General features: G+C 41.0%; 1 protein-coding gene across 1 annotated transcript in view; it reads right to left on the bottom strand.

Annotated features, from left to right (window-relative positions):
* Window positions 1-20,000, bottom strand: part of pex6 (peroxisomal biogenesis factor 6) — a 33,497-nt gene that overhangs the window by 4,201 nt on the left and 9,296 nt on the right. The window contains exons 6-11 of the mRNA XM_061063906.1: window positions 17,556-17,689; window positions 16,646-16,748; window positions 15,591-15,793; window positions 15,330-15,516; window positions 13,377-13,447; window positions 13,185-13,302 (exon numbers count right to left, since the gene is read on the bottom strand). Coding sequence (XP_060919889.1) covers window positions 13,185-13,302; window positions 13,377-13,447; window positions 15,330-15,516; window positions 15,591-15,793; window positions 16,646-16,748; window positions 17,556-17,689 — 816 coding nt within the window. The remainder of the gene's footprint in view (window positions 1-13,184; window positions 13,303-13,376; window positions 13,448-15,329; window positions 15,517-15,590; window positions 15,794-16,645; window positions 16,749-17,555; window positions 17,690-20,000) is intronic.

Here is a 20,000-nt window from a genome sequence, read left to right as displayed (position 1 = left end):
TTTACCAAACCTGACAAAAACTGAGGTGATTGTGACGGTGTCTGTATTTAACACCTTTGAAAGGAAGGTGTTAATCCAGGAGAGCAGTGTTACACACAACAGACTGCTGTTATTGAAGTTAGGAGGAGACATAGGAACAATCAAAGAAGGCATACAGATCGTTTTTACAGTGTTTACATGTTTCAAATGACAGAAAAATAAATGGCATGCATTTATTTTTTAATTTGATTCAATATTCTAATCGTTAAAGAAGAGAAACACCATGATTAAACTACAGGCTGTTGTTGCCATATATCCAAACAAAACTGAACATTCACAGCCTCTGCATTCAAAAGAATTTCAACATTGATATTTATGTCGTCCTATTTCCCTCTTTTCATTTTCATTTCATTTCATTCATTTTTCTCAGGTTGTGCGTCTCTCCCCCAGCTCGCCCCCTCCGGTGCGCTCCTCTCCATAATGCGCTCGTCTCCTCCCTCTAAAGCTGCTGCTGCTACTCTGTAGGACGCTTTGATGAGGGTACCTCACCACTGCTTGTACCCCCGTCTTCAATACCTTTTACCAGGTCATTTATGTCTGATCAGACACAGCGCCCGGTCCACAGAGGACACAGCTCACACCTCCTGCTCAATGTATGACACTTCATTCTTAAGATTAAGAGAAGAAGAAGAGGGAGGCCATGTTTAATGTATGACACTTCATTCTTAAGATTAAGAGAAGAAGAAGAGAGAGGCCATGTTTAATGTATGACACTTCATTCTTAAGATTAAGAGAAGAAGAAGAGAGAGGCCATGTTTAATGTATGACACTTCATTCTTAAGATTAAGAGAAGAAGAGAGAGGCCATGTTTAATGTATGACACTTCATTCTTAAGATTAAGAGAAGAAGAGAGAGGCCATGTTTAATGTATGACACTTCATTCTTAAGATTAAGAGAAGAAGAAGAGAGAGGCCATGTTTAATGTATGACACTTCATTCTTAAGATTAAGAGAAGAAGAAGAGAGAGGCCATGTTTAATGTATGACACTTCATTCTTAAGATTAAGAGAAGAAGAAGAGAGAGGCCATGTTTAATGTATGACACTTCATTCTTAAGATTAAGAGAAGAAGAAGAGAGAGGCCATGTTTAATGTATGACACTTCATTCTTAAGATTAAGAGAAGAAGAGAGAGGCCATGTTTAATGTATGACACTTCATTCTTAAGATTAAGAGAAGAAGAGAGAGGCCATGTTTAATGTATGACACTTCATTCTTAAGATTAAGAGAAGAAGAAGAGAGAGGCCCTGTTTAATGTATGACACTTCATTCTTAAGATTAAGAGAAGAAGAAGAGAGAGGCCATGTTTAATGTATGACACTTCATTCTTAAGATTAAGAGAAGAAGAGAGAGGCCATGTTTAATGTATGACACTTCATTCTTAAGATTAAGAGAAGAAGAGAGAGGCCCTGTTTAGTGTATGACACTTCATTCTTAAGATTAAGAGAAGAGAGAGGCCATGTTTAATGTATGACACTTCATTCTTAAGATTAAGAGAAGAAGAGAGAGGCCCTGTTTAGTGTATGACACTTCATTCTTAAGATTAAGAGAAGAGAGAGGCCATGTTTAATGTATGACACTTCATTCTTAAGATTAAGAGAAGAAGAGGGAGGCCATGTTTAATGTATGACACTTCATTCTTAAGATTAAGAGAAGAAGAAGAGAGAGGCCATGTTTAATGTATGACACTTCATTCTTAAGATTAAGAGAAGAAGAAGAGAGAGGCCCTGTTTAATGTATGACACTTCATTCTTAAGATTAAGAGAAGAAGAAGAGAGAGGCCATGTTTAATGTATGACACTTCATTCTTAAGATTAAGAGAAGAAGAAGAGAGGCCATGTTTAATGTATGACACTTCATTCTTAAGATTAAGAGAAGAAGAGAGAGGCCATGTTTAATGTATGACACTTCATTCTTAAGATTAAGGGAAGAAGAAGAGAGAGGCCATGTTTAATGTATGACACTTCATTCTTAAGATTAAGAGAAGAAGAGAGAGGCCATGTTTAATGTATGACACTTCATTCTTAAGATTAAGAGAAGAAGAAGAGAGAGGCCATGTTTAATGTATGACACTTCATTCTTAAGATTAAGAGAAGAAGAGAGAGGCCATGTTTAATGTATGACACTTCATTCTTAAGATTAAGAGAAGAAGAGAGAGGCCATGTTTAATGTATGACACTTCATTCTTAAGATTAAGAGAAGAAGAGGGAGGCCATGTTTAATGTATGACACTTCATTCTTAAGATTAAGAGAAGAAGAAGAGAGAGGCCATGTTTAATGTATGACACTTCATTGTTAAGATTAAAAGAAGAAGAAGAGAGAGGCCATGTTTAATGTATGACACTTCATTCTTAAGATTAAGAGAAGAAGAAGAGAGAGGCCATGTTTAATGTATGACACTTCATTCTTAAGATTAAGAGAAGAAGAGAGAGGCCATGTTTAATGTATGACACTTCATTCGTAAGATTAAGAGAAGAGAGAGGCCATGTTTAATGTATGACACTTCATTCTTAAGATTAAGAGAAGAAGAAGAGAGAGGCCATGTTTAATGTATGACACTTCATTCTTAAGATTAAGAGAAGAAGAGAGAGGCCATGTTTAATGTATGACACTTCATTCTTAAGATTAAGAGAAGAAGAAGAGAGAGGCCATGTTTAATGTATGACACTTCATTCTTAAGATTAAGAGAAGAAGAAGAGAGAGGCCATGTTTAATGTATGACACTTCATTCTTAAGATTAAAAGAAGAGAGAGGCCATGTTTAATGTATGACACTTCATTCTTAAGATTAAGAGAAGAAGAGAGAGGCCATGTTTAATGTATGACACTTCATTCTTAAGATTAAGAGAAGAAGAAGAGAGAGGCCCTGTTTAATGTATGACACTTCATTCTTAAGATTAAGAGAAGAAGAAGAGAGAGGCCATGTTTAATGTATGACACTTCATTCTTAAGATTAAGAGAAGAAGAGGGAGGCCATGTTTAATGTATGACACTTCATTCTTAAGATTAAGAGAAGAAGAAGAGAGAGGCCATGTTTAATGTATGACACTTCATTCTTAAGATTAAGAGAAGAAGAGGGAGGCCATGTTTAATGTATGACACTTCATTCTTAAGATTAAGAGAAGAAGAAGAGGGAGGCCATGTTTAATGTATGACACTTCATTCTTAAGATTAAGAGAAGAAGAGAGAGGCCATGTTTAATGTATGACACTTCATTCTTAAGATTAAGAGAAGAAGAGGGAGGCCATGTTTAATGTATGACACTTCATTCTTAAGATTAAGAGAAGAAGAAGAGAGAGGCCCTGTTTAATGTATGACACTTCATTCTTAAGATTAAGAGAAGAAGAAGAGAGAGGCCATGTTTAATGTATGACACTTCATTCTTAAGATTAAGAGAAGAAGAAGAGAGAGGCCCTGTTTAATGTATGACACTTCATTCTTAAGATTAAGAGAAGAAGAAGAGAGAGGCCCTGTTTAATGTATGACACTTCATTCTTAAGATTAAGAGAAGAAGAAGAGAGAGGCCATGTTTAATGTATGACACTTCATTCTTAAGATTAAGAGAAGAAGAGGGAGGCCATGTTTAATGTATGACACTTCATTCTTAAGATTAAGAGAAGAAGAAGAGAGAGGCCATGTTTAATGTATGACACTTCATTCTTAAGATTAAGAGAAGAAGAAGAGAGAGGCCATGTTTAATGTATGACACTTCATTCTTAAGATTAAGAGAAGAAGAGAGAGGCCATGTTTAATGTATGACACTTCATTCTTAAGATTAAAAGAAGAGAGAGGCCATGTTTAATGTATGACACTTCATTCTTAAGATTAAAAGAAGAGAGAGGCCATGTTTAATGTATGACACTTCATTCTTAAGATTAAGAGAAGAAGAGAGAGGCCCTGTTTAATGTATGACACTTCATTCTTAAGATTAAGAGAAGAAGAAGAGAGAGGCCATGTTTAATGTATGACACTTCATTCTTAAGATTAAGAGAAGAAGAAGAGAGAGGCCCTGTTTAATGTATGACACTTCATTCTTAAGATTAAGAGAAGAAGAGGGAGGCCATGTTTAATGTATGACACTTCATTCTTAAGATTAAGAGAAGAAGAGAGAGGCCATGTTTAATGTATGACACTTCATTCTTAAGATTAAGAGAAGAAGAAGAAGAGAGAGGCCATGTTTAATGTATGACACTTCATTCTTAAGATTAAGAGAAGAAGAAGAGAGAGGCCATGTTTAATGTATGACACTTCATTCTTAAGATTAAGAGAAGAAGAAGAGAGAGGCCCTGTTTAATGTATGACACTTCATTCTTAAGATTAAGAGAAGAAGAGGGAGGCCCTGTTTAATGTATGACACTTCATTCTTAAGATTAAGAGAAGAAGAAGAGGGAGGCCATGTTTAATGTATGACACTTCATTCTTAAGATTAAGAGAAGAAGAGAGAGGCCATGTTTAATGTATGACACTTCATTCTTAAGATTAAGAGAAGAAGAAGAGAGAGGCCATGTTTAATGTATGACACTTCATTCTTAAGATTAAGAGAAGAAGAAGAGAGAGGCCATGTTTAATGTATGACACTTCATTCTTAAGATTAAGAGAAGAAGAAGAGAGAGGCCATGTTTAATGTATGACACTTCATTCTTAAGATTAAGAGAAGAAGAGGGAGGCCCTGTTTAATGTATGACACTTCATTCTTAAGATTAAGAGAAGAAGAGGGAGGCCATGTTTAATGTATGACACTTCATTCTTAAGATTAAGAGAAGAAGAAGAGAGAGGCCATGTTTAATGTATGACACTTCATTCTTAAGATTGAGAGAAGAAGAGGGAGGCCATGTTTAATGTATGACACTTCATTCTTAAGATTAAGAGAAGAAGAGGGAGGCCATGTTTAATGTATGACACTTCATTCTTAAGATTAAGAGAAGAAGAGAGAGGCCATGTTTAATGTATGACACTTCATTCTTAAGATTAAGAGAAGAAGAGAGAGGCCATGTTTAATGTATGACACTTCATTCTTAAGATTAAGAGAAGAAGAGGGAGGCCATGTTTAATGTATGACACTTCATTCTTAAGATTAAGAGAAGAAGAAGAGAGAGGCCATGTTTAATGTATGACACTTCATTCTTAAGATTAAGAGAAGAAGAAGAGAGAGGCCATGTTTAATGTATGACACTTCATTCTTAAGATTAAGAGAAGAAGAAGAAGAGAGAGGCCCTGTTTAATGTATGACACTTCATTCTTAAGATTAAGAGAAGAAGAGGGAGGCCATGTTTAATGTATGACACTTCATTCTTAAGATTAAGAGAAGAAGAGGGAGGCCATGTTTAATGTATGACACTTCATTCTTAAGATTAAGAGAAGAAGAAGAGAGAGGCCATGTTTAATGTATGACACTTCATTCTTAAGATTAAGAGAAGAAGAAGAGGGAGGCCCTGTTTAATGTATGACACTTCATTCTTAAGATTAAGAGAAGAGAGAGGCCATGTTTAATGTATGACACTTCATTCTTAAGATTAAGAGAAGAAGAAGAGAGAGGCCATGTTTAATGTATGACACTTCATTCTTAAGATTAAGAGAAGAGAGAGGCCATGTTTAATGTATGACACTTCATTCTTAAGATTAAGAGAAGAAGAAGAGAGAGGCCATGTTTAATGTATGACACTTCATTCTTAAGATTAAGAGAAGAAGAAGAGAGAGGCCATGTTTAATGTATGACACTTCATTCTTAAGATTAAGAGAAGAGAGAGGCCATGTTTAATGTATGACACTTCATTCTTAAGATTAAGAGAAGAAGAAGAGAGAGGCCCTGTTTAATGTATGACACTTCATTCTTAAGATTAAGAGAAGAAGAAGAAGAGAGGCCATGTTTAATGTATGACACTTCATTCTTAAGATTAAGAGAAGAAGAAGAGAGAGGCCATGTTTAATGTATGACACTTCATTCTTAAGATTAAGAGAAGAAGAGAGAGGCCATGTTTAATGTATGACACTTCATTCTTAAGATTAAGAGAAGAGAGAGGCCATGTTTAATGTATGACACTTCATTCTTAAGATTAAGAGAAGAAGAAGAGAGGCCATGTTTAATGTATGACACTTCATTCTTAAGATTAAGAGAAGAAGAAGAGAGGCCATGTTTAATGTATGACACTTCATTCTTAAGATTAAGAGAAGAGAGAGGCCATGTTTAATGTATGACACTTCATTCTTAAGATTAAGAGAAGAAGAAGAGAGGCCATGTTTAATGTATGACACTTCATTCTTAAGATTAAGAGAAGAAGAAGAGAGGCCATGTTTAATGTATGACACTTCATTCTTAAGATTAAGAGAAGAAGAAGAGAGGCCATGTTTAATGTATGACACTTCATTCTTAAGATTAAGAGAAGAAGAAGAGAGGCCATGTTTAATGTATGACACTTCATTCTTAAGATTAAGAGAAGAAGAAGAGGGAGGCCATGTTTAATGTATGACACTTCATTCTTAAGATTAAGAGAAGAAGAAGAGAGAGGCCCTGTTTAATGTATGACACTTCATTCTTAAGATTAAGAGAAGAAGAAGAGAGAGGCCCTGTTTAATGTATGACACTTCATTCTTAAGATTAAGAGAAGAGAGAGGCCATGTTTAATGTATGACACTTCATTCTTAAGATTAAGAGAAGAAGAGAGAGGCCCTGTTTAATGTATGACACTTCATTCTTAAGATTAAGAGAAGAGAGAGGCCATGTTTAATGTATGACACTTCATTCTTAAGATTAAGAGAAGAAGAAGAGAGAGGCCCTGTTTAATGTATGACACTTCATTCTTAAGATTAAGAGAAGAAGAGAGAGGCCATGTTTAATGTATGACACTTCATTCTTAAGATTAAGAGAAGAAGAAGAGAGAGGCCATGTTTAATGTATGACACTTCATTCTTAAGATTAAGAGAAGAGAGAGGCCATGTTTAATGTATGACACTTCATTCTTAAGATTAAGAGAAGAAGAGAGAGGCCATGTTTAATGTATGACACTTCATTCTTAAGATTAAGAGAAGAAGAAGAGAGAGGCCCTGTTTAATGTATGACACTTCATTCTTAAGATTAAGAGAAGAGAGAGGCCATGTTTAATGTATGACACTTCATTCTTAAGATTAAGAGAAGAAGAAGAGAGAGGCCCTGTTTAATGTATGACACTTCATTCTTAAGATTAAGAGAAGAGAGAGGCCATGTTTAATGTATGACACTTCATTCTTAAGATTAAGAGAAGAAGAAGAGAGAGGCCATGTTTAATGTATGACACTTCATTCTTAAGATTAAGAGAAGAAGAGAGAGGCCCTGTTTAATGTATGACACTTCATTCTTAAGATTAAGAGAAGAGAGAGGCCATGTTTAATGTATGACACTTCATTCTTAAGATTAAGAGAAGAAGAAGAGAGAGGCCATGTTTAATGTATGACACTTCATTCTTAAGATTAAGAGAAGAAGAGAGAGGCCCTGTTTAATGTATGACACTTCATTCTTAAGATTAAGAGAAGAAGAAGAGAGAGGCCATGTTTAATGTATGACACTTCATTCTTAAGATTAAGAGAAGAAGAAGAGAGGCCATGTTTAATGTATGACACTTCATTCGTAAGATTAAGAGAAGAAGAAGAGAGAGGCCATGTTTAATGTATGACACTTCATTCTTAAGATTAAGAGAAGAAGAGAGAGGCCATGTTTAATGTATGACACTTCATTCTTAAGATTAAGAGAAGAAGAAGAGAGAGGCCATGTTTAATGTATGACACTTCATTCTTAAGATTAAGAGAAGAAGAAGAGAGAGGCCCTGTTTAATGTATGACACTTCATTCTTAAGATTAAGAGAAGAGGGAGGCCATGTTTAATGTATGACACTTCATTCTTAAGATTAAGAGAAGAAGAAGAGAGAGGCCATGTTTAATGTATGACACTTCATTCTTAAGATTAAGAGAAGAAGAAGAGAGAGGCCATGTTTAATGTATGACACTTCATTCTTAAGATTAAGAGAAGAAGAAGAGAGAGGCCATGTTTAATGTATGACACTTCATTCTTAAGATTAAGAGAAGAAGAAGAGAGAGGCCATGTTTAATGTATGACACTTCATTCTTAAGATTAAGAGAAGAAGAGAGAGGCCATGTTTAATGTATGACACTTCATTCTTAAGATTAAGAGAAGAAGAAGAGAGAGGCCCTGTTTAATGTATGACACTTCATTCTTAAGATTAAGAGAAGAAGAGAGAGGCCATGTTTAATGTATGACACTTCATTCTTAAGATTAAGAGAAGAAGAAGAGAGAGGCCATGTTTAATGTATGACACTTCATTCTTAAGATTAAGAGAAGAAGAAGAGAGGCCATGTTTAATGTATGACACTTCATTCTTAAGATTAAGAGAAGAAGAGAGAGGCCATGTTTAATGTATGACACTTCATTCTTAAGATTAAGGGAAGAAGAGAGAGGCCATGTTTAATGTATGACACTTCATTCTTAAGATTAAGAGAAGAAGAAGAGAGAGGCCATGTTTAATGTATGACACTTCATTCTTAAGATTAAGAGAAGAGAGAGGCCATGTTTAATGTATGACACTTCATTCTTAAGATTAAGAGAAGAAGAAGAGAGAGGCCATGTTTAATGTATGACACTTCATTCTTAAGATTAAGAGAAGAGAGAGGCCATGTTTAATGTATGACACTTCATTCTTAAGATTAAGAGAAGAAGAAGAGAGAGGCCATGTTTAATGTATGACACTTCATTCTTAAGATTAAGAGAAGAGAGAGGCCATGTTTAATGTATGACACTTCATTCTTAAGATTAAGAGAAGAAGAAGAGAGGCCATGTTTAATGTATGACACTTCATTCTTAAGATTAAGAGAAGAAGAAGAGAGAGGCCCTGTTTAATGTATGACACTTCATTCTTAAGATTAAGGGAAGAAGAGAGAGGCCATGTTTAATGTATGACACTTCATTCTTAAGATTAAGAGAAGAAGAAGAGAGAGGCCCTGTTTAATGTATGACACTTCATTCTTAAGATTAAGAGAAGAGAGAGGCTATGTTTAATGTATGACACTTCATTCTTAAGATTAAGAGAAGAAGAAGAGAGAGGCCATGTTTAATGTATGACACTTCATTCTTAAGATTAAGAGAAGAAGAAGAGAGAGGCCATGTTTAATGTATGACACTTCATTCTTAAGATTAAGAGAAGAAGAAGAGAGAGGCCATGTTTAATGTATGACACTTCATTCTTAAGATTAAGAGAAGAAGAGGGAGGCCATGTTTAATGTATGACACTTCATTCTTAAGATTAAGAGAAGAAGAGAGAGGCCATGTTTAATGTATGACACTTCATTCTTAAGATTAAGAGAAGAAGAAGAGAGAGGCCCTGTTTAATGTATGACACTTCATTCTTAAGATTAAGAGAAGAGAGAGGCCATGTTTAATGTATGACACTTCATTCTTAAGATTAAGAGAAGAAGAGAGAGGCCATGTTTAATGTATGACACTTCATTCTTAAGATTAAGAGAAGAAGAGAGAGGCCATGTTTAATGTATGACACTTCATTCTTAAGATTAAGAGAAGAAGAGAGAGGCCATGTTTAATGTATGACACTTCATTCTTAAGATTAAGAGAAGAAGAGAGAGGCCATGTTTAATGTATGACACTTCATTCTTAAGATTAAGAGAAGAAGAAGAGAGAGGCCATGTTTAATGTATGACACTTCATTCTTAAGATTAAGAGAAGAAGAGAGAGGCCATGTTTAATGTATGACACTTCATTCTTAAGATTAAGAGAAGAAGAAGAGAGAGGCCCTGTTTAATGTATGACACTTCATTCTTAAGATTAAGAGAAGAAGAAGAGAGAGGCCATGTTTAATGTATGACACTTCATTCTTAAGATTAAGAGAAGAGGGAGGCCATGTTTAATGTATGACACTTCATTCTTAAGATTAAGAGAAGAGGGAGGCCATGTTTAATGTATGACACTTCATTCTTAAGATTAAGAGAAGAGGGAGGCCATGTTTAATGTATGACACTTCATTCTTAAGATTAAGAGAAGAGGGAGGCCATGTTTAATGTATGACACTTCATTCTTAAGATTAAGAGAAGAAGAAGAGAGAGGCCCTGTTTAATGTATGACACTTCATTCTTAAGATTAAGAGAAGAGGGAGGCCATGTTTAATGTATGACACTTCATTCTTAAGATTAAGAGAAGAAGAAGAGAGAGGCCCTGTTTAATGTATGACACTTCATTCTTAAGATTAAGAGAAGAAGAGAGAGGCCATGTTTAATGTATGACACTTCATTCTTAAGATTAAGAGAAGAAGAAGAGAGAGGCCCTGTTTAATGTATGACACTTCATTCTTAAGATTAAGAGAAGAAGAAGAGAGAGGCCATGTTTAATGTATGACACTTCATTCTTAAGATTAAGAGAAGAAGAAGAGAGAGGCCATGTTTAATGTATGACACTTCATTCTTAAGATTAAGAGAAGAAGAAGAGGGAGGCCATGTTTAATGTATGACACTTCATTCTTAAGATTAAGAGAAGAAGAGGGAGGCCATGTTTAATGTATGACACTTCATTCTTAAGATTAAGAGAAGAGAGAGGCCATGTTTAATGTATGACACTTCATTCTTAAGATTAAGAGAAGAAGAGGGAGGCCATGTTTAATGTATGACACTTCATTCTTAAGATTAAGAGAAGAAGAAGAGAGAGGCCATGTTTAATGTATGACACTTCATTCTTAAGATTAAGAGAAGAAGAGAGAGGCCATGTTTAATGTATGACACTTCATTCTTAAGATTAAGAGAAGAAGAAGAGAGAGGCCATGTTTAATGTATGACACTTCATTCTTAAGATTAAGAGAAGAAGAAGAGAGAGGCCCTGTTTAATGTATGACACTTCATTCTTAAGATTAAGAGAAGAGGGAGGCCATGTTTAATGTATGACACTTCATTCTTAAGATTAAGAGAAGAAGAAGAGAGAGGCCATGTTTAATGTATGACACTTCATTCTTAAGATTAAGAGAAGAAGAAGAGAGAGGCCATGTTTAATGTATGACACTTCATTCTTAAGATTAAGAGAAGAAGAAGAGAGAGGCCATGTTTAATGTATGACACTTCATTCTTAAGATTAAGAGAAGAAGAAGAGAGTCCCTGTTTAATGTATGACACTTCATTCTTAAGATTAAGAGAAGAAGAGAGAGGCCCTGTTTAATGTATGACACTTCATTCTTAAGATTAAGAGAAGAAGAAGAGAGAGGCCATGTTTAATGTATGACACTTCATTCTTAAGATTAAGAGAAGAAGAGAGAGGCCATGTTTAATGTATGACACTTCATTCTTAAGATTAAGAGAAGAAGAGAGAGGCCATGTTTAATGTATGACACTTCATTCTTAAGATTAAGAGAAGAAGAGAGAGGCCCTGTTTAATGTATGACACTTCATTCTTAAGATTAAGAGAAGAAGAGAGAGGCCCTGTTTAATGTATGACACTTCATTCTTAAGATTAAGAGAAGAAGAAGAGAGAGGCCATGTTTAATGTATGACACTTCATTCTTAAGATTAAGAGAAGAAGAAGAGAGGCCATGTTTAATGTATGACACTTCATTCTTAAGATTAAGAGAAGAAGAAGAGAGGCCATGTTTAATGTATGACACTTCATTCTTAAGATTAAGAGAAGAAGAAGAGAGAGGCCATGTTTAATGTATGACACTTCATTCTTAAGATTAAGAGAAGAAGAAGAGAGAGGCCATGTTTAATGTATGACACTTCATTCTTAAGATTAAGAGAAGAAGAAGAGAGAGGCCATGTTTAATGTATGACACTTCATTCTTAAGATTAAGAGAAGAAGAGAGAGGCCATGTTTAATGTATGACACTTCATTCTTAAGATTAAGAGAAGAAGAAGAGAGAGGCCCTGTTTAATGTATGACACTTCATTCTTAAGATTAAGAGAAGAAGAGGGAGGCCATGTTTAATGTATGACACTTCATTCTTAAGATTAAGAGAAGAAGAAGAGAGAGGCCATGTTTAATGTATGACACTTCATTCTTAAGATTAAGAGAAGAAGAAGAGAGAGGCCATGTTTAATGTATGACACTTCATTCTTAAGATTAAGAGAAGAAGAGGGAGGCCATGTTTAATGTATGACACTTCATTCTTAAGATTAAGAGAAGAAGAGAGAGGCCATGTTTAATGTATGACACTTCATTCTTAAGATTAAGAGAAGAAGAAGAGAGAGGCCATGTTTAATGTATGACACTTCATTCTTAAGATTAAGAGAAGAAGAAGAGGGAGGCCATGTTTAATGTATGACACTTCATTCTTAAGATTAAGAGAAGAAGAAGAGAGAGGCCATGTTTAATGTATGACACTTCATTCTTAAGATTAAGAGAAGAAGAGAGAGGCCCTGTTTAATGTATGACACTTCATTCTTAAGATTAAGAGAAGAAGAGAGAGGCCATGTTTAATGTATGACACTTCATTCTTAAGATTAAGAGAAGAAGAAGAGAGAGGCCATGTTTAATGTATGACACTTCATTCTTAAGATTAAGAGAAGAAGAGAGAGGCCATGTTTAATGTATGACACTTCATTCTTAAGATTAAGAGAAGAAGAAGAGAGAGGCCATGTTTAATGTATGACACTTCATTCTTAAGATTAAGAGAAGAAGAGGGAGGCCCTGTTTAATGTATGACACTTCATTCTTAAGATTAAGAGAAGAAGAGAGAGGCCATGTTTAATGTATGACACTTCATTCTTAAGATTAAGAGAAGAAGAAGAGAGAGGCCATGTTTAATGCCGAGGTTTTCTTATCACCACAGTTTCTTTGTAATATTCAGATTTATCTCCTATAACTAGAAAGTATTGTGTGTTTATTTGCCTCTCTCACTGATACCTATTTTGCGCTTGCAGTCATCCTGCTTTCTGTCCAAACTCTCCGTGATGTAAACCAGTAGAACAACCTAACTTAAATAGCTCCGCCTCCACAAGGTTTTCACCTGGTGTCATTCACGCAAATGTTCTTAGTAGATCACCTGCAAAACGGCAACCAACCAAACGTGCAAACTTTTGGAGTGAACACGCAATTTAGTACTCTTTACTTAGGAGCTTAGTAAATCTGACCCTCAGATATTTAGAGGGGTGGACCTCTGATCTGGGTCTGCTGACCTTTGGGGCTCCTATGGCGGTGGACTGAGCGTCCTGCAGCGTCTGGAGGGCAGAGCTAAAGTCCTGGTTCATGATGGTCACTCCACTTGAGCACAGGTCCGCCTCCTGCCGAGCGACACTGCAGTGGAGAGTCAGGAGAGTTAACAGATGATCTGATCACAGACACACTTTGATTTGAGTCCTCAGTCTCACCAGGTGAGTCTCCTGCAGGCGGCTCTACCTGCCTCCACCATCAGAGCGCTCAGATCCCCCAAAACCAAACCCTGAAGAGAAAACACAAACCGTCTGAGGAACTGACCCCCGAGACCCACGAGACCCCCCAGACCAACATCAGCAGCTACACAAGAAGACAAATGACAACATGAAGATCACAGCTGATCAGCATTTAGAAGCATGAAAGGTGTGGTCTGGTCTGGTCTGGTCTGGTCTGATGTGGTCTGGTCTGGTCTGGTCTGGTCTGATGTGGTCTGGTCTGGTCTGGTCTGATGTGGTCTGGTCTGGTGTGGTCTTGTCTGTTCTGGTCTGATGTGGTCTGGTCTGGTGTGGTCTGATCTGGTCTGTTTTGGTCTGATGTGGTCTGGTCTGGTGTGGTCTGATCTGGTCTGGTCTGATCTGATGTGGTCTGTTATGGTCTGTTCTGGTCTGGTCTGGTCTGTTCTGGTCTGTTCTGGTCAGTCCTGGTCTGGTCTGGTCTGGTCTGTTCTGGTCTGATGTGGTTTGGTCTGGTGTGGTCTTCTCTGTTCTGGTCTAGTCTGGTGTGGTCTGGTCTGGTCTGGTCTGTTGTGGTCTGGTCTGGTCTGGTGTGGTGTGGTCTGGTGTGGTCTTGTCTGTTCTGGTCTGGTATGTTGTGGTCTGGTCTGGTCTGGTCTGGTCTGATATGGTCTGGTCTGGTCTGGTCTGTTCTGGTCTGATGTGGTCTGGTGTGGTCTTGTCTGTTCTGGTCTGATGTGGTCTGGTTTGGTGTGGTCTTGTCTGTTCTGGTCTGATGTGGTCTGGTCTGGTGTGGTCTGATCTGGTCTGGTCTGGTGTGGTCTGGTCTGATGTGGTCTGGTCTGATCTGGTCTGGTCTGTTCTGGTCTAGTCTGGTGTGGTCTGATCTGTTCTGGTCTGATCTGTTGTGGTCTGGTCTGGTGTGGTGTGGTGTGGTGTGGTGTGGTCTGGTCTGGTCTGGTCTGTTGTGGTCTGTTCTGTTGTGGTCTGGTCTAGTCCGGTGTGGTCTGGTCTGGTGTGGTCTAGTCTGGTGTGGTGTGGTGTGGTCTGTTCTGGTCTGATGTGGTCTGTTATGGTCTGGTCTGGTCTGTTCTGGTCTGGTCTGGTCTGGTCTGTTGTGGTCTGGTCTGTTCTGGTCTGATGTGGTCTGGTCTGGTGTGGTCTTGTCTGTTCTGGTCTGATGTGGTCTGGTTTGGTGTGGTCTTGTCTGTTCTGGTCTGATGTGGTCTGGTCTGGTGTGGTCTGGTCTGTTCTGTTCTGGTCTGGTCTGTTGTGGTGTGGTGTGGTGTGGTCTGGTCTGTTGTGGTCTGGTCTGGTCTGGTCTGGTCTGGTCTGGTGTGGTGTGGTCTGGTCTGTTGTGGTCTGGTCTGGTCTGGTCCGGTGTGGTGTGGTCTAGTCTGGTGTGGTGTGGTCTGTTCTGGTCTGGTTTGGTCTGGTCTGGTCTGGTGTGGTCTGGTCTGGTGTGGTCTTGTCTGTTCTGGTCTGATGTGGTCTGGTCTGGTGTGGTCTGGTCTGGTCTGGTCTGTTCTGGTCTAGTCTGGTGTGGTCTGGTCTGTTCTTGTCTGGTCTGGTCTGGTGTGGTGTGGTGTGGTCTGTTCTGGTCTGATGTGGTCTGTTATGGTCTGGTCTGTTCTGTTCTGGTCTGTTCTGGTCTGGTCTGGTCAGTCCTGGTCAGTCCTGGTCTGTTCTGGTCTAGTCTGGTGTGGTCTGGTCTGGTCTAGTCTGGTGTGGTCTGTTCTGGTGTGGTCTGGTCTGTTCTGGTCTAGTCTGGTGTGGTCTGGTCTGGTCTGGTCTGTTATGGTCTGGTCTGTTCTGGTCTGTTATGGTCTAGTCTGGTGTGGTCTGTTCTGGTCTGTTATGGTCTGGTGTGGTCTGTTCTGGTCTGTTATGGTCTAGTCTGGTGTGGTCTGTTCTGGTCTGTTCTGGTCTGTGTACCACAGAGACTTTGGCGACTCTCTGCAGGTCCACGTCTCTCCCCAGGTTCAGGTCTCGGCTCAGGTGGACCAGCATGGTGAGTCTCTGTTCCTCAGAGGGACTCTCTAACTCCACTTGGTGGACAAACGCCGCCATGACACCTGTGGACAGGTCCCTAGGTCTGCAGACTGTTGCTATGACAACCACACTGAAACACAAAGTAAAATAACATCACATTTCCTCTGCAGCTCACTGAGCGTGTGCAGAAGGTTCCTCACTGACCTGTTGGGGGCCCTCTGCAGCATCTGGCAGAGCGCCGCCTGCAGCCGGCCGTCCTCCTCGCCGCCCCCTCGAGGTTTGATCAGGAGCTGCAGGTTTCTGAGAAGCAGGATGCACGGCTGCAGAGCGCCTGCCCGCTGGAACACTGACGCCAACTTCACCTCCGAGGCTGCAGTGGTGTCAGCACACACACTGACACAGTCCACCTGTACAGGTAACAACAAGAGAGTGTTACCATGACGACGAGTGACAGCACACACACTGACACAGTCCACCTGTACAGGTAACAACAAGAGAGTGTTACCATGACGACGAGTGACAGCACACACACTGACACAGTCCACCTGTACAGGTAACAACAAGAGAGTGTTACCATGACGACGAGTGACAGCACACACACTGACACAGTCCACCTGTACAGGTAACAACAAGAGAGTGTTACCATGACGACGAGTGACAGCACACACACTGACACAGTCCACCTGTACAGGTAACAACAAGAGAGTGTTACCATGACGACGAGTGACAGCACACACACTGACACAGTCCACCTGTACAGGTAACAACAAGAGAGTGTTACCATGACGACGAGTGACAGCACACAAACTGACACAGTCCACCTGTACAGGTAACAACAAGAGAGTGTTAACATGACGACGAGTGACAGCACACAAACTGACACAGTCCACCTGTACAGGTAACAACAAGAGAGTGTTACCATGACGACGAGTGACAGCACACACACTGACACAGTCCACCTGTACAGGTAACAACAAGAGAGTGTTACCATGACGACGAGTGACAGCACACACACTGACACAGTCCACCTGTACAGCACACACATTGACACAGTCCACCTGTACAGGTAACAACAAGAGAGTGTTACCATGACGACGAGTGACAGCACACACACTGACACAGTCCACCTGTACAGCACACACACTGACACAGTCCACCTGTACAGGTGACAACAAGAGTGTTACCATGACAACAAGTGACAGCACACACACAGTACAAACAGCATGTCAGTGGAGGACCGTGTCACTTCTCTGTCGTACCTTGAGCAGGTGGAGGTTCAATCTGCGACCCGCTGCGCTCACCGCCGTCACTTTCCCGCTTCCTGCGGGACCGTGAAGGAGGACAGTGCACCCAGAGAGAGAGCTGTGGACACCAGACAGAGAATGACATCACTGATTACGTCACACCGCTGTATACAACACCTGTACCAGCAGACAGCTGGAGGGGTTACCTGTGGTGCAGGTGTGGGAGGGGCTACCTGTGGTGGAGGTGTGGGAGGGGTTACCTGTGGTGCAGGTGTGATATAGTTTACCTGTGGTGGAGGTGTGGGAGGGGTTACCTGTGGTGGAGGTGTGGGAGGGGTTACCTGTGGTGCAGGTGTGGGAGGGGTTACCTGTGGTGCAGGTGTGATACAGTTTACCAGTGGTGGAGGTGTGGGAGGGGTTACCTGTGGTGGAGGTGTGGGAGGGGTTACCTGTGGTGCAGGTGTGGGAGGGGTTACCTGTGGTGGAGGTGTGGGAGGGGTTACCTGTGGTGCAGGTGTGGGAGGGGTTACCTGTGGTGGAGGTGTGGTGCAGGTGTGGGAGGGGTTACCTGTGGTGCAGGTGCGGGAGGGGTTACCTGTGGTGCAGGTGTGGGAGGGGTTACCTGTGGTGGAGGTGTGGTGCAGGTGTGGGAGGGGTTACCTGTGGTGCAGGTGCGGGAGGGGTTACCTGTGGTGCAGGTGCGGGAGGGGTTACCTGTGGTGCAGGTGTGGGAGGGGTTACCTGTGGTGGAGGTGTGGTGCAGGTGTGGGAGGGGTTACCTGTGGTGCAGGTGCGGGAGGGGTTACCTGTGGTGCAGGTGTGGGAGGGGTTACCTGTGGTGGAGGTGTGGGAGGGGTTACCTGTGGTGCAGGTGTGAGGCAGGTGTGGGAGGGGTTACCTGTGGTGCAGGTGCGGGAGGGGTTACCTGTGGTGCAGGTGAGGGAGGATGATGCTGCTGAGGAGCTGGACGGTCTTGTTGAGTCCGGGCGGACACAGAGAGCTGAACAGAGACGGTCCCTGAAGGCAGCAGCCGGGGACGCTGCTGTTAGTGGACGCTCCCTGAAGAGACATCGAGTAAAACAACACAAACATAAAGTTGTGATTAAATAATAAATCATAAAAAATAAATATAATAATTCAGACTGAGAGCGGCAACATCAATACAGGAGGAAGTCCAACCTCAGAGCCTCACAGCCTCCTAACCACCGCCCTCTTCACTGACTCCTCCCCCCTCGCTGACCCCTCCCTCTTCACTGACTCCTCCATCTACGTTTGCTCCAATCCATTTTAATGAACTGAGTCTGAGGACTACATGAGGAACAGGTTACCACGTAGACCACAAACTGTGAGGGGGTCTGAGGACTTCATGAGGAACAGGTTACCATGTAGACCACAAACTGTGAGGGAGTCCATGACTTTACCATGACTACATGAGGAACAGGTTACCACATAGACCACAAACTGTGAGGGAGTCTGAGGACTACATGAGGAACAGGTTACCACATAGACCACAAACTGTGAGGGAGTCTGAGGACTACATGAGGAACAGGTTACCACGTAGACCACAAACTGTGAGGGGGTCTGAGGACTTCATGAGGAACAGGTTACCATGTAGACCACAAACTGTGAGGGAGTCCATGACTTTACCATGACTACATGAGGAACAGGTTACCACATAGACCACAAACTGTGAGGGAGTCTGAGGACTACATGAGGAACAGGTTACCACATAGACCACAAACTGTGAGGGAGTCTGAGGACTACATGAGGAACAGGTTACCACATAGACCACAAACTGTGAGGGGGTCTGAGGACTACATGAGGAACAGGTTACCATGTAGACTACAAACTGTGAGGGGGTCTGAGGACTACATGAGGAACAGGTTACCACATAGACCACAAACTGTGAGGGGGTCTGAGGACTACATGAGGAACAGGTTACCATGTAGACTACAAACTGTGAGGGAGTCTGAGGACTACATGAGGAACAGGTTACCACATAGACCACAAACTGTGAGGGGGTCTGAGGACTACATGAGGAACAGGTTACCACATAGACCACAAACTGTGAGGGGGTCTGAGGACTACATGAGGAACAGGTTACCATGTAGACTACAAACTGTGAGGGGGTCTGAGGACTACATGAGGAACAGGTTACCACATAGACCACAAACTGTGAGGGGGTCTGAGGACTACATGAGGAACAGGTTACCATGTAGACCACAAACTGTGAGGGAGTCTGAGGACTACATGAGGAACATGTTACCATGTAGACCACAAACTGTGAGGGAGTCTGAGGACTACATGAGGAACAGGTTACCATGTAAACCACAAACTGTGAGGGAGTCTGAGGACTACATGAGGAACAGGTTACCATGTAGACCACAAACTGTGAGGGAGTCTGAGGACTACATGAGGAACAGGTTACAAACTGTGAGGGAGTCTGAGGACTACATGAGGAACAGGTTACCATGTAAACCACAAACTGTGAGGGAGTCTGAGGACTACATGAGGAACAGGTTACAAACTGTGAGGGAGTCTGAGGACTACATGAGGAACAGGTTACCACATATACCACAAACTGTGAGGGGGTCTGAGGACTACATGAGGAACAGGTTACCACATATACCACAAACTGTGAGGGAGTCTGAGGACTACATGAGGAACAGGTTACAAACTGTGAGGGAGTCTGAGGACTACATGAGGAACAGGTTACAAACTGTGAGGGAGTCTGAGGACTACATGAGGAACAGGTTACCACATATACCACAAACTGTGAGGGGGTCTGAGGACTACATGAGGAACAGGTTACCACATATACCACAAACTGTGAGGGAGTCTGAGGACTACATGAGGAACAGGTTACAAACTGTGAGGGAGTCTGAGGACTACATGAGGAACAGGTTACCACATATACCACAAACTGTGAGGGGGTCTGAGGACTACATGAGGAACAGGTTACCACATATACCACAAACTGTGAGGGAGTCTGAGGACTACATGAGGAACAGGTTACCATGTAAACCACAAACTGTGAGGGAGTCTGAGGACTACATGAGGAACAGGTTACCATGTAAACCACAAACTGTGAGGGAGTCTGAGGACTACATGAGGAACAGGTTACAAACTGTGAGGGAGTCTGAGGACTACATGAGGAACAGGTTACCATGTAAACCACAAACTGTGAGGGAGTCTGAGGACTACATGAGGAACAGGTTACCACATATACCACAAACTGTGAGGGGGTCTGAGGACTACATGAGGAACAGGTTACCATGTAGACTACAAACTGTGAGGGGGTCTGAGGACTACATGAGGAACAGGTTACCACATATACCACAAACTGTGAGGGGGTCTGAGGACTACATGA

Source organism: Labrus mixtus, chromosome 2 (genome assembly GCF_963584025.1).
Source record: "Labrus mixtus chromosome 2, fLabMix1.1, whole genome shotgun sequence".
In the NCBI taxonomy this organism is placed as follows: Eukaryota; Metazoa; Chordata; class Actinopteri; order Labriformes; family Labridae; genus Labrus; species Labrus mixtus.
This window is presented reverse-complemented; position numbering and strand designations above follow the sequence as displayed.